The 14210-nt window shown below is 41.9% G+C and overlaps 1 protein-coding gene across 3 annotated transcripts in view; it reads left to right on the top strand.

Annotated features, from left to right (window-relative positions):
• syde2 (synapse defective 1, Rho GTPase, homolog 2 (C. elegans)) overlaps positions 1-14210 on the top strand; it is a 43285-nt gene that overhangs the window by 14958 nt on the left and 14117 nt on the right. For all 3 annotated transcript variants that reach the window (XM_079646894.1, XM_079646896.1, XM_079646895.1), the window contains exons 4-5: positions 4457-5598; positions 11280-11406. In XM_079646894.1, coding sequence (XP_079503020.1) covers positions 4457-5598; positions 11280-11406 — 1269 coding nt within the window. The remainder of the gene's footprint in view (positions 1-4456; positions 5599-11279; positions 11407-14210) is intronic.

Genomic DNA, 14210 nt, shown 5'->3' with positions numbered 1-14210 from the left:
AGTGAGGGACTTGAACCAACAATGTATCTGATTTAGGCATAGGAAGATATTAAATGTTGCTATGATACTGGTAACAATAAGAATAATCCGGATAATATCCCAATTTTCTTAAAATGTTCTTAAAAATGGGGCACAAATATACTGGAATTACTTTATGTTAGGAAACGTTAATCTATTGCGAAAAAAACTTTTTGTTATAATCCTTAAATCATAATCATACAGTACATTTTCCCAGGGAAATAAATGTTTTCTTACATGATCATTTCTTACATTTTTCTGCTTAAATCAGGCTCTTTTTCACTCTTCTCCCAGGATAGTGAGCTAGAATTCCTTTTTTAAGTCACTTATGTAAGGATGCATGATTATACTGAATATGGAAAATCCCCATGACCAACACTTTTGTTTACTATTGCATTCCACAGTAAAAAACGGTATTTTCCGAACCCTCTATTAACTGCTTAGTCCTAAAAGTTATTTTTTGTTGTTTTTTTCAGATAAAACAAGTCATTCGTCAACACTCATCAGGTAGCTGTTAGTGCCTTGTTGTTTGGATCCTGGCAGTGCAGGAGGCTGCTGTGGCCGCAGGCCGTCTAGAATTAGCTGCCAGTCTGTGGGCTGAGTTACAGCAGAGCAGGAATGCCTGCAGTGGTAGGCGAGCTAGGCTACATGAGGGCTGCTTTGGCAGGGGGCCATGTTGTGCTAGTGAGAAGGCCTGCATGCTTGGATATATTAGCAGGGGTTTTGTACCCATTGTAATGAAACGGCCGGGCTCCTGCGGCCCCTGAAAGGCCTTCCAGCACTGAATGATTTAGAGCCAAAAGGAGAGGAAGCAGCGCAGAGCCTGGTCTCGGTCACAGAGGGAAGAAATTGCAAGACAAGTATGCCATTCACCGGTTTATTTACACTCCCCTTGTTTGTCAGCACACCCTGGACCTTTCTGTCTTTACATTTAACACACACATTTGGTCGACATGCTTGTACAGACACACACACAGTAAAGTAAGTGTTTTTTATGGGGTTATCAGGGGCACCAGATTATTGTGTCCCTGAAAGGCTTATCAGAGAATGTCAGTGTGTGTCAAACACATACAGGCAAGGCGCCTAATATCTTTCTACAATGTCTGACTATTATTGACAATGTTGGCATTGGATAGAGGGATCATTTGGCTCACGATGTAGGGTGCAAATATCAGCCATATTTGATAATGATCAGGTTGTCCCTCACATGCACACAAACTCTCCTCCTGCACATGGCTGGTGTCAGCGGTGTTAAACGACAGTGTCATAAATTCTTGTGCTTTGTTAGGAGGTGGCAGAATGCCTGAGGAGGGCTGCAGGGTCATCGAGGGCATGTGAGTGTGTGTGTTTGTCTTCATGCAGGCATATTTACATCCACTCTCTCTTTATGTTACAGTAATATGGTGAGTGCATTTGCGCGTTAAAGCGTTGGGGGTGGACACAGTTCCCCAGCTCAGGTGTCACCCAGAGAAATGCAGACCTTTTGCCCTTTGACCCAGGAACTTGGCCCTGGAGGGTTGGGTGTCAAACCATTGGCCCTGAACCTCAGCTAGTGAGGTGTCTAGTTACTCTCCTGGCTGCTGCCACAAGGCCAAAGACTACAGAGGACACAGCTGCATGTGTGTGAAGCAACAGGCATAAAGCATGCAACAGCCATGTACTGGTCTACGAGGTCGGTGAACTTGGCACTAATATGGAACAGTATAGTTTGATAATCACTGTATCAGAATCAGAATCCAGTTTATTGCTAGGTACATTTACACAAACAAGGAACATAAACAATCTAATAAATAAATATGGCTAAAAGTTACAAATCATTTAAAGATAATACAAGTTATGTTTAATGCAATGAACTTTGAGTTATTAATTTTGCCACACCTTCTTTGTGAAATGATGGCCATAACATCTATTAACATAATACAATTCCACTGAAAGTCGATTAATGATAACATTACCCTGATAAATAAACTTTTTTCACAGCAATACTTTTTACACATTTAAACTGTGGCTACTTACAGCATCTTCAAATGTCATACTGTTAATGTCAAGGTGTTACTATAATATCAAACACTCAATCCAGCTTATTGAGCAAATATCTTCTTTACCATATATTTGTTGCGATGAAGTACTGTCTATAGGCAGTGCGGGTAAAGAAAGCTTAAGAACCCAAGAGTCAAACTCTTCTCATGCAAAAGGAATTTCACTCCTGTAAACCTTGTTTCAGACCTGACCGGACTCTCTGTGTACACGACCCCACCCAGATGTTGTTTGGTGTTTGCACCTCCACCCATGTTCTCACTTCTCAGAGCGCCTCTGTGTCTATTATTGGCAGGAAGCTGTGACAGGGAAGGCTACTCAGCCACGGGGAAAAGGAGGCTAAACATGTTTTGGTGAGGAATGTGAGAGAACAGCCGTGTTCATTTGTACATTCACCAGCCGGCTTGCCAGCCTTCCAGTCGACCATCCAGACCTCTGAGTGCCTGGACAAGGGGCGCCTTTGTCCCCCATCTGCCGGCTACACCCTGCCCTGCTCCTGCCCCCCATCTTACCCTTCTCTCCATCCTGTCGCACCTCTTCTGCCTCCCTCTTTTCACTCGCAGGCCCTCGCCCCAGAATAGCACAGCAGGTCCCCTCTGAACATAGAGCTGGTGATGTTGGCAGGGTCAGACTCTCTTTCCTTTCAACTTTGAATCTCTCATTGTGTGTGTCTCTCTATCTCTCTTACAGAATCGCTCTTTTGTTTCTGAGGTTCATTCAGAGAAAGTAATTAGCTGATAAAAACAACATGAGCATTTGTGTTTGCAATGAGAAATCCAACATCATAGATTAAAGTATCTTTAAATGAAATGTTTAAATAAGTTATAGCATGGGGTTTACTATCCAGGACATATTTAAAGGCACTCCTCACAAGGCTTACAGAGGGTAAACTGTCCCTGCACAGTCATGTGGTCCAGCCTTAATCTCCCATGGATCCATGCAGCGAGGTATTCCCTCTACAGTTTAAGAAAAGGCAGGTTAGCCTCTGAGGAAATCTTATTAAAAGAGCGCTGAAAGTGGAAAATAGCGGCTTTTCTGTTAAAGGCCGGCCCAAGCCTCCCGTTGGGCAAATAGCGGGATGCCCATAATTTGACAAATTCCTCTTTAATCACTCAAACGGCTCTGTGCCAAAACAAATCTTTTAATGTGAAAAATGACTGAAAGGGTAGTTAATGGAGCTCTGAAGCAATAAAAACAAGCTACATTGGTACATCCATATTTGTTTTTATTATGGCAGTTAGTCAGCACATACTAATGGATGAAGGCACAGTGGTAGACATAGATAGGAAGCTGGTTTATAAAGGATAGAAATGACACTGAGAGCAGCGTATGGGACAATAATATAATACATTTGATGTCTCTTAAACCAAAACAAAGAGCTGAAAGACACTCAAAAGATCTTTGGAACCAATGGAAACTGCAGAATGATAATTCTCTGTGAATATAAGTGAAAACTTTGACAATACGCATGGTGATTTGATTTATTGTTAATATGCAAAATATTAATTATGGCAGCTTTAAACATCATACGATAAATTGCCACGCCCCAGAAAGCTTTGGGTAGGCGACTCAGCTCAGTGCTGCAGACTAAACATGGATGCCACTCCTGAGTAGAACTCTAGACCCTGACATTTCCTGTTGTAGACATCTAGTTAGGCAAGAACTGCCTACAAGGTCCAATCCAAATGGATATTTTTCAACTTGAATAATGACTGAGTAACTCTAGCTCAGCCCTGAAGCAGTTAGTGTCTCCCGACATTTCCATCTTATAGCCTGACCACTGTTTGTCCTGGAGCTGCAGCTAAATACATTCCACTTCAATGTCAATGTTGTTTGATTGAATGAGGTCCACTCAAAGCAAAGGGGGCTCATAGAAACTCTTTGGGAACAATTGAATTTTAGATTTTTAGACTGTTAATTATCTAAATCACTGTCTCGGTTTACATATATGAACTGCAGCTGTATTATATAGTTCTCAAGTGTTTATGAAGCGTCGCCTACTGAATCTGTCTGTGTCAGTGGATTGCTGGGTTGCATGTGAACCTAATCACTAGATGATGTATCATGAAGGTGTAGTGCTCTTCTGAAAGACTGTAAATTATGGCTCCTGCTCACTTTGCCTTTGGTTGTAATCTTCTGATCCTGTCTGTCTTCACTGGACATCTAAACAGTTTCTTGTAATCCTGGGAGTGAGGGCACTTGTGTAGTCAAACCAGGGATTAAAGTAACTTTAAGAACTGGTTGTTCCCATTTGTTGCTGCGAGAAATGCAGAAATTGCTTTCTAAATATTTCTCCTTTGTAAGAGATTCCCTGAAACATGTTATTACCACATCCCAACCAAAGAAAATCCAAATGTGCCAGGCTCTCCTTTTAATCCATGTCTTTCTCTTTCCTCTGTAGATGGTCATGACCTGCCCAATGCAGTCAGCTCCCCTCCCTCCAGCCCGAACCCGGCCAAGAAGAGCAGCTCCATCAACTGGTCCTTCCCAGACAAGATTAAGTCTCCGTGCACCGTGAGGAAGATTTCCATGAAGATGAAGAAGCTTCCAGAGCTTAGTCGAAAACTCAGCGTCAAGGGGACCTCGAGCAGCAGTAACATCAACAACGGCAATGGAAGTAGTCATTTAGAGCCCAGAGCCCATTCACCCCGGAACAATGTGAGCGGGTCGGAGGCCGTCCCCCATTCCTCGGGCCCTCCCAGGTTAGCTGCATCTGGGGGAGGGCAGGCCAGTCGTAACGTTATCTCCCGCTACCACCTGGACAGCAGTGTGTCCACGCAGCACAGCTTCAGCAAGAAGAAAAGTAATGGCAGCTCAAAGTCCGCCAGTAAAGGTGGTTACCTCAGTGATGGCGACTCACCTGAGCTGGTGGCAAAATCTGGGAAGCACGGCTCGGCGGAGGGGAAGGGCGGGAAAGGCAAGGAGACGGAGGTAGGAGGTGGAAGCTCCAAACTTAATGGCACAGAATTGGACATTGACGCTTTCCGCCATTACAGCTTCACAGAGCAACCCAAGTGCAGCCAGTACATCTCCGGACTGATGAGCCTGCACTTCTACGGTGCTGAGGACCTCAAACCTCCGCGCATTGACTCTAGAGATGTGTATTGCGCCATCCAAGTGGACTCAGTTAACAAAGCACGAACCGCTCTTCTCACATGCCGAACTACCTTCCTAGATATGGACCACACCTTCAACATCGAGCTGGAGAACGCCCAGCACCTGAAGTTGGTGGTGTTCAGCTGGGAGCCGATGCCGAGGAGAAACCGCGTCTGTTGCCACGGCACGGTGGTTCTGCCGGCACTTTTCCGAGTAACGCGGAGCCACCAGCTAGCGGTGAAGCTGGAGCCGCGGGGGCTGATCTACGTCAAGCTGAACCTGATGGACCAGTGGAAGAACTCGCTGGATGGCGGGCCACACGGAGACAGAGAGCCCCAGATGTTCGGTGTGGAGGCGTGGCGGGTGGTGGAGAGGGAGAACACAGGACTGATGGTGCCACTGCTCATAAGCATGTGCATCAATGAGATCGAGAAGAGAGGCTGCCAGGTGAGTCTGAGAAAAGAGTTTAGTTTTCCAAGATTTCAAGTCAACCGAGTGTTACTGTGGCAATGTATGTTTCTCCCGATGATGATTAACCCTGTAGCTTTTAATTCACTTGGTATATCAGTCTGACTTGTTTTTTAATATTCAAAATATAGTTTAGACTACAAAATAATTAATTAAGTAGTGACAAATGCCCATTACTATTTCCAGAGCGTGCATCACAAACCCAATCCTATTTAGTTTACAACCTTTTTATATAAAACACAAAGCAACAAACCTTCACATTTCAGAGGCTGCAGTGCAAACGGGGAACATTTAAATGTGTTTCCTTCATAAAAAATTGAATACCTGTGACATTTGTTTTGTTAGGGTTCCCGTCCCTTAGGGTTGATTTCAGCACTAATGATAGCAAGTAACAGTTATTCATCATTTAATCTGCTAGTGGTCTTCTTGATTAAAATCACAGAGAATGGCGGAATTATTAATTAAAATCACCTTCAAACTGACTTCCAATGTTGTTATTTTCAATTTGAGCAGCATTAAAAAGAAAACTTAAGAAAAAGAAACCAGAGAAAAGGAACAATACGGAGCAATGTAAAGATGGGGATTTATTTGAAAAGATACAATTATATAATGCATTTTTGTATAAGATGTGTGGGAGACAAGGGGGGAGGTTACCGCACACACATAGCTTTTAGCCCACTCTGCTGTGAGACGGGCGCTCGCCCTGCAGCCTGTTCCTGGCATGAGCAAAATGGAGAGAGAAGATGTATTGCACTTCATGATGTCTCAGAGCCATCCTGGGGCGCATGGCTCCTTTATTCAGAGAGGAGAAAGACTCAGAGTTAAGAGACTGACGTGCTGGTGGAGTGGATCATGTGATCATCTCTTGTTTTGTCCGCCCCCCTCCACATTTCATGCTCTTTGAAGCCCAGAGAGAGGCAGCGGCGTTTCTCTTAATTAGAACTGAGACAGCAGCAGTAAAAGTGTCTGGCCACTGTTCCTGACTGATCACTGTAGGGGGGCATGCCAGGGGCAGCGGGTGCCTGGGGCCAACAGACAAACATTAGGCCTCTACAAGGAGCCTGTCTGTCAAATCAGACCCCGCTCATGGCCACTTGTGCAGCATGCCGGGCTTCTAGCAGAAGTAGTCACAGCAACACACTTATAGTCATTTGTTTGATTTCAAAAGTAGAACATCATTTTTTGCTGAATTCAAATAAGTTCAGGTTTGCATTGCTTTCGTGTTAGTAGAAAATTATCCTGCGTATCATTGTTGAAGTGAATGACTTGCATTCCGACTAATGCTTGTTTTCATCCTCCACTAATCTGTAGATTATTTATTACCTCTGCAAAGCCTGTTATGTTTTTCGGTTAACTTTGTTAGTTTTTTTGTCAGTAGAATTATATAAAAACAACTCTCCTGATAGTCAAAAAACTTGTTGAAGCGTGTTGCATCGACAAAGGAAGAACATTTATTTAATATAACATTTTATTGATAATCTGAAGCACTGAGTAGGTAGTTGCATAAATCATAAATGATGTATTGTCATAATTTATGATGTCTTTTATTTATCAATAGAGTTATATATCGACTAATCATTACAACACTATATGAGACTATTAAGTGCATTGTTGTGTCTTGGCCCCATGAGTAACCTAACTTTAAGGCCCCTGTGGTTTACTCACACTTCCCCTTGAGGATGTTTTGTAAACATTTTATCATGTAATTGCCTAAATATAAGGAAAAATCTTTCAAATTCCAATAACAAATAAGTAAAGATCCTTGTTATTGTATTACAAACTCACCTGGCTTGCCAGCTTTAGCTCTCACTTAACCAATACTTTTTAGGCTCAGGTTTCTTCTGTTTATGTCCTTCACTCTGCTTTGTCTTGCCGTGTAGCGATTACTATCAGTTACCCCCTCTGGCTCGGTCTCTGACACTGTTTATCTCCTATCCCTCTTAGTGTTTTTCTTCTAATCACTCCCTCCCCCCCTGTTTGGCTGCTTTCTCTCATAACAGAGAGATGCAGAGTAGACTTTGGACATAGTATCAGTCTGAGATCAAGTGTAAGGGTTCCCCCAGGTTGCGGGCAGACAGAGGTTAGGACGGGGCTGACACCAGATCCCAGTGGCAGGTTGTGTCACTTAAGCATACACAGCCAGACGTGCAGCGGTGTGACTTTACAAATGATTATGTGGATGTAAGATGGAGACTCTCTTTTCAGAGTCTCTTAAAATGAGTGTCCTAAGGGCTCATCCAAGCTTTTAAGACACTGGATGATTGTGGGCGTTTTGATAAGACTGCACATGATGTCTGTGTCGGAGACTGGAGGTATGTACAGCAGCACTCTGTACCCATTAAAAAGAGACATTCATAAAAAAGGGTACATCACTAACCCACATACATGATGGTTAAAGATGCACACCGATGTTGTGACATGTTGAGAATGCCTACACAGATGCACCATTTTAGAGTAGCGCAGACTTATTAGCATCACCCTCTTGAGTTTTTCTTGACACAGCTGACGTCCAGGCTAAAGCCCCTTTCAGAAATTGAATCAGTCTGTTAAAGGCATGGCTTTTGGGCCTTCAAACATAAGTCTATGTTACGTAAATATTCTGTATTGTCTCTTTTCAAACCCCGCAGTATGTGGGCTGTATGTGGCATCTGGGAGAGACGAGAGCCTGGTAGAGCGTTTTTCAGTTTTTCCAAAGGCTACTACAGTGAAATATTTTTCAATTATTTTGCAGTTTGACACTTAATGACCATAAACACAAGGGGTGGCTTAAATCTGCTCTTAATATTGGATCCCCTAATAACTTTCTCATACATGTAATGTTCTATTTTGTACATTATAAAACACTTATGCCTTTTATTGTACAACGGTGCTAAAGCTTTGTTAAAAAGTACATCCCCACTGGCTTACATGCTCTATGTAGAAACTTAATTTCCTCTTTGTTCAGCAGTGTAATAAAAAAAAACTCATTTGTTTTGCTAATCTAAACCAGGCAAAAATCTTCTGGACCATCTAAAAAATGATAATTCCTGGTTACACTTTATTTCTGCAAAACAAAGAGGCACATGTATTAATGTATACATATTCTTATGTAGTACATCAGTGCTTATGACGTGTAGACTTTCAGTTATTTTGACAGTATTTGAAAGTAATGGCTGGGGTGTTAAGTACATGTACCTTAACCCCAACCCTAATAAGAGTTTTAACATGTAAATAAAATACAATTTTAAGGGTTTTACATTTATGAATTGTTGTGTTGTGGGTTAGTAAACTGAATATGTGTGGGTTCCTACAGGTGATCAGACAAAATCAAACATTTAATTGGCAGACAAATCAATAATGAAAACAATCATAAGGTACAGACCTACAACTAGTAACAATGACTGTGTTTGTGTAGTGCACTGAATGTCTGTGGGTCTGCTCTCCTGTGAGGGCTTACTTACATGTGTGGGCAATCCTTGAATCATGCTGGGATGACTTTCTGTCATGAATATGAGAACTGATTATTGTTACCCTGCTAGTGTTGACTAGAAAGGTGACTCATGTGTAGAGGAAGTCAACCAATCAGTAGACTGAATAATACAACTTGAGAGCATTCATGCTGTCAAATGTACTTTTCTTACTTTCCTTTAATGTCTCTATAAACTCTTTAAGCTTATCCCAGACCAAAAGAAAGCTGATCCCATCACTACTTCTAGAGTCACTGATCATCACATTCCTATCGGGGGAACTCGTTTGGTTTGGTCTTTGTTTCGGCCTTATTCTGCATATATGTCTTGGCTGGTGCTGCATGTTGTGTTGCCCGGGAGCCGCGATGCATAAGTGCGATCGCACTTTCTGCTAACAGCTGGTCCACGCCTGTGCTCGACTCTCCTCCAAAGAGAGACTCTTTTTTTTTTCTGAATGGACTTGTTGTTCATTGTTCCCAGTGACTTCTGTTTACTCTCACACAAAGGCAAATCCCTGCCTAATCTGTGCTCCTCTCTGCCTCTCGTGTGAGGTTTAGAAAGCCCTGATCGCCCTCGACAACGAGGAGCGCTCCAAACAGTTGGTCTGGTGGGGAGACATTATAGTGCTCCTACGCTGGAGCCCGGAAAGGCCAGCTGTGTGTGTGTGTGTGTGTGTGTGTGTGTGTGTGTGTGTGTGTGTGTGTGTGTGTGTGTGTGTGTGTGTGTGTGTGTGTGTGTGTGTGTGTGTGTGTGTGTGTGTGTGTGTGTGTGTGTGTGTGTGTGTGTGTGTGTGTGTGTGTGTGTGTGTGTGTGTGTGTGTGTGTGTGTGTGTGTGTGTGTGTGTGTGTGTGTGTGTGTGTGTGTGTGTGTGTGTGTGTGTGTGTGTGTGTGTGGAAGCAGACCCTGCACACCATTCACAGCCCACTGACTTAACACGTTACCGGGGCAACCACACCAGTTGGTCTGCTATGCCACATACCAGACAGACACATGTAGGAGAAATTATGGTATGTCTGTAGTCAGGCCTAATCCCAACATAACAAGGAGACCAATGGTGCCAAGTTTCAACTATCAAATGTCAATGTCTGGAGGAAATTGTTAAGAGTTCCTTAGGTCACGCTGTGGAGGCGTAGGTAAAGAAACATTAATGGTTTACTGCTTTTTTTTAATGCTGAGCTGTCAGTTGGGCTTTTAGTAGCGCTCAGTGTTTATCCAGTCAGTTTAAAAGATGTGACATTTTTATCACACCTCTGAGGGTACAGCCCACATTCTTTCTTTTATTCACTTTCAATAAGTTAAGAGCTGAAACACAAGCTGACAGACCTATAATTATTATGCTACATGAGAGTTAAGCTAAAGCCTGACTATACATCTTTAAAAAGTAGAAACAACCCAATAATAATTTTGATTTAAATGTAGTTTCTCATTTGAATCTACTCAGGAATGTTACCTCTACACCATTACTTAACTAGCTTATGGTGGCTAACGTTAGCTATAGTTGTTGTACAACTGTATACATAACATGTACTTTATTGCTGTATTGAGTACACTTAAGCTTTTGCAGCAACATTATGATCTGGTTTTATCTCTATCTTATTTTGGCTTAACTGACACATGATGCTGAAAATGGACTCCTCTCCTTTGTCTTTGTTCCTCTACATTCAAGCATGTCATCTAAATATTTCAGCCGCTTAATGATCATCATCATCATCATCCATAGCTATATAGTATTACTTTATGTTTAACATAAACACATGTCCTTTCTGTCTCTTTTAAGAAGATTGCAGCTGGTTGTCAATTCAAGTTAGTTGTATTTGTTTGTACTAAGGTTGTTTGGGGCTGTATAACCACTAAAGAACATGACATAATCTATTTCTAAAAATCTTAAGTTGTATAGGTAAACCAAGTCAAACACTTAGATCCAAAAAATACATTCAATGTCCAGTACAAGCAGAGAAGATGCTGGGCCTTCAATGTCCCATCAAAGTCAGCCCTAATACAGTTAAATATACAATATATACAATGTTGTCAGTTATTCAAGAACACTTATTAACGGACTTAAGTTTTTAGACTTGTGTGGTTTCTGTGTAAGTAGTTTTGGCTTCTGTCCAGCACATTGTCTAAGTGCAGACTTGATCAATAGGGTTGTAAAAAATGTCTGCCTCGCTGTCAAATGTTTACTTGACCTACTTGTTTGTCTATGTGTGTTTCCAGGTAGTGGGCCTCTACCGTCTTTGTGGATCTGCAGCCGTGAAGAAGGAGCTGCGTGAGGCATTTGAGAGAGACAGCTACGCCGTGGAGCTGTGTGAAAACACGTATCCCGACGTTAACGTCATTACAGGTAAATGGACCGCTGGTAACAGAGAACATAAGCGCATACACTCAGTATGATTAAGAATGAGTCATTTAAATAGGTGGCTCACCAAAAAGCTCTGGTGTCTCTCTTTCTAAGGTTTCCCATGAAACAGAGCAAACTGGTGAGCTAAGATAAACATCTATTTCCATTTAAGGTTAACCACTGATTATTCCCCAGAATAATCATTTGGCTGATTAAATGTCAGACCCATTACAGTTTCACAGAGCCCACATTTACATTTTCAAATGGTTGTTTTTTCCTGAAGAACTACTCAAAATCTAAAGGTGTCAACTTTTTTATTACAACCATCAATGTTAAAAGGCAAATTCCCGTATTTTGGAAGCTGGAAACCGTGAATATTTGGCATTTTCTTTAAAAATGACTAATCTGATCCTTATGTTTCTGTCTATTGCTTGATCAATAAATTAATTATTGGTTGTCTCTCTAGTTGTCTGTCATTAAGCAGAAGATAAAGTAGAAGTTCAATGCAGAATTTGAGACAAATGAAACATCAGACTTTCACCATTTATTACATTAACAACACTTTACAGACAGTACAGAAACTACATACACTTTAAGAACACACTGACTAACTTACTTAATCAAGAAATCAAGGCTTTATTAAATAACGTTTTTTAATAAATCATGAAAAAAGAAAGAGGACGTTATATAAATTGAGTCTGAATTTTCGTATTGATCCAGTCCTTGTCCGAATGAACGTGTCTGAACTGGCGTGTCCTCTGCAGATAGGTCAGCACATGTGTACGTGTGTGAGTCTGCTGTTTGTAGTAAAAGCATTCCTGCAGTCAGCCAACAGTGTAGGCCAGTGCCTGAGGGGAGGGACCACACACACACACACACACACACACACACACACACACACACACACACACACACACACACACACACACACACACACACACACACACACACACACACACACACACACACACACACACACACACACACACACACACACACACACACACACACACACACACACACACACACACACACACACACACACACACACACACACACACACACACACACACACACACACAGAGAGAGACAAAGACAAAGACCATGCTGTACATTCAGGTCATTCTTTCTCTTTCAGGTCTGTGGTTGAGACATGCCCCCCTTTCTATGGTATGTTTTAGGAACGCACTCAGTGTAGTTATTATGTTGGCAGAGTAAGTGTGAACGTTTTTTTTTACTGTACCACAAGCAATGCTTCAATTTTTATGTCCCTCGATGTATTATTTACAATGAGTAATTTAAATGCCACTCAGATTCCTGTGAGTTGCAGCTTATTTCCGCTCCGTCGCTGTGAAATTAAAATGGAAACATTGCAGTTACATCTCCCAGAGCCCCAGCTTACAAAAACAGCCATGTCATTGGCTTGAGTAATGATTCCAGCAGTGCCACAGATGAGGGGGGAAGGCCGAGTTGTAGAAAAGGACTTGGTCATGATTTTTCTCTCTCCCACAAAAAGAGGAAGACCATGGAAACCCCTGGGCATTGTAGGAGCTGCTGTTGGTTTTGGGAAGAGGCCCCGTATAGGCGTCGTCCTATCATGCCTGCTTTGATCCACGTGCATTTGCATGGCAGGGCAAAAAACAAAGTTAACAGTTGAGCGGGTTAGAAAAAAAGGTCCAGCACCAGCGTGGCTTGTTGGTTTTTGCTCGCTGCCTAAATTTGCTCCACCAAGCGAGTTGCACATGGGCCTGAGTGAGTGGAGGAGGACAGGGAGAGGGGGAAGGGATGCAGTTGAGGGGTTTATGGTTTGTGCTTCAAAAATGTCCATCTGGGATTTAATCATGGGTTTAATCTTAAAACATGCTTTCCTTAAACTTTTGGTCAACCTTTCCCAGTGGGTTGAACTGATTTCAGTTTTTTCTTGCCAGTATTTTCAAATATTATCAAGAAATCTAATAAGCCTTCTAATATGAATCCATAACTGCAGTGGAATGTCCCCTCATATTAAATTATCTAGATATTTAAAATGTATTGGAGTCTCTTCAGTGCGGAGTCAGACTCGAGGCTAATGAGCGAGCAGCAAACGGATGAGCTAAGAGGGCTGGCATGTCACACGGCTAATTTAAAAGTAGAGGTAGTGAAAGGGATTATCCTGAGATCAAAGTTCAATCCAAAGCTTGCAAAACATGCTCAGTACTCTGCCCTCCTTTGTTTCAGATCCCAATGTATTCAAAAGAACCAGAAAAGGGGCTATCAACACAAGCTACATTCTATGGAAAATCAAGACAAACCATTATTATCTTCAGTGTTGTGTGTTCAGTAAATACACTTTCTGCTCTTTAGGTAATCTGTTTATATGGGACCCTTTGGAGGGCGGTCATAGAAAGAGTCTGTAGAGCGGCTGCCGTATGTCGTGTGATATACCAAATATTGGACACTTTAAAATGTAAACTTGATGGGAGGTAGACACACTGAAGGAAGCATCCTATATCATAATTGTGAGTCTATAACATAACCCCTTTTAAAACCACAACTTGAAATATTAAACAAAAAGTGTTTTACTTATTAAAGAGCTATACTCGGTTGGATATCTTTTTTGGTGACAAACTGTTTTCCCTTCATTTGAGTCTTTATGCTAAGCTAAGCTAACCGGCTGTTGGCGGTAACCTCATCTTTACTGTAACTCAACTACTCTTACCATAACCTGTATTTCGCAAAACCTTTAAAATAAAGAGTTCTTTAAAGTGCTTCATCACTTTAATTTACACTCAATCTACCCATGTCTCCCTTAGGTGGAAACTTGCATT

This window comes from Notothenia rossii (genome assembly GCF_949606895.1).
Source record: "Notothenia rossii genome assembly, chromosome: 1".
Classification (NCBI taxonomy): domain Eukaryota; kingdom Metazoa; phylum Chordata; class Actinopteri; order Perciformes; family Nototheniidae; genus Notothenia; species Notothenia rossii.
This window is presented reverse-complemented; position numbering and strand designations above follow the sequence as displayed.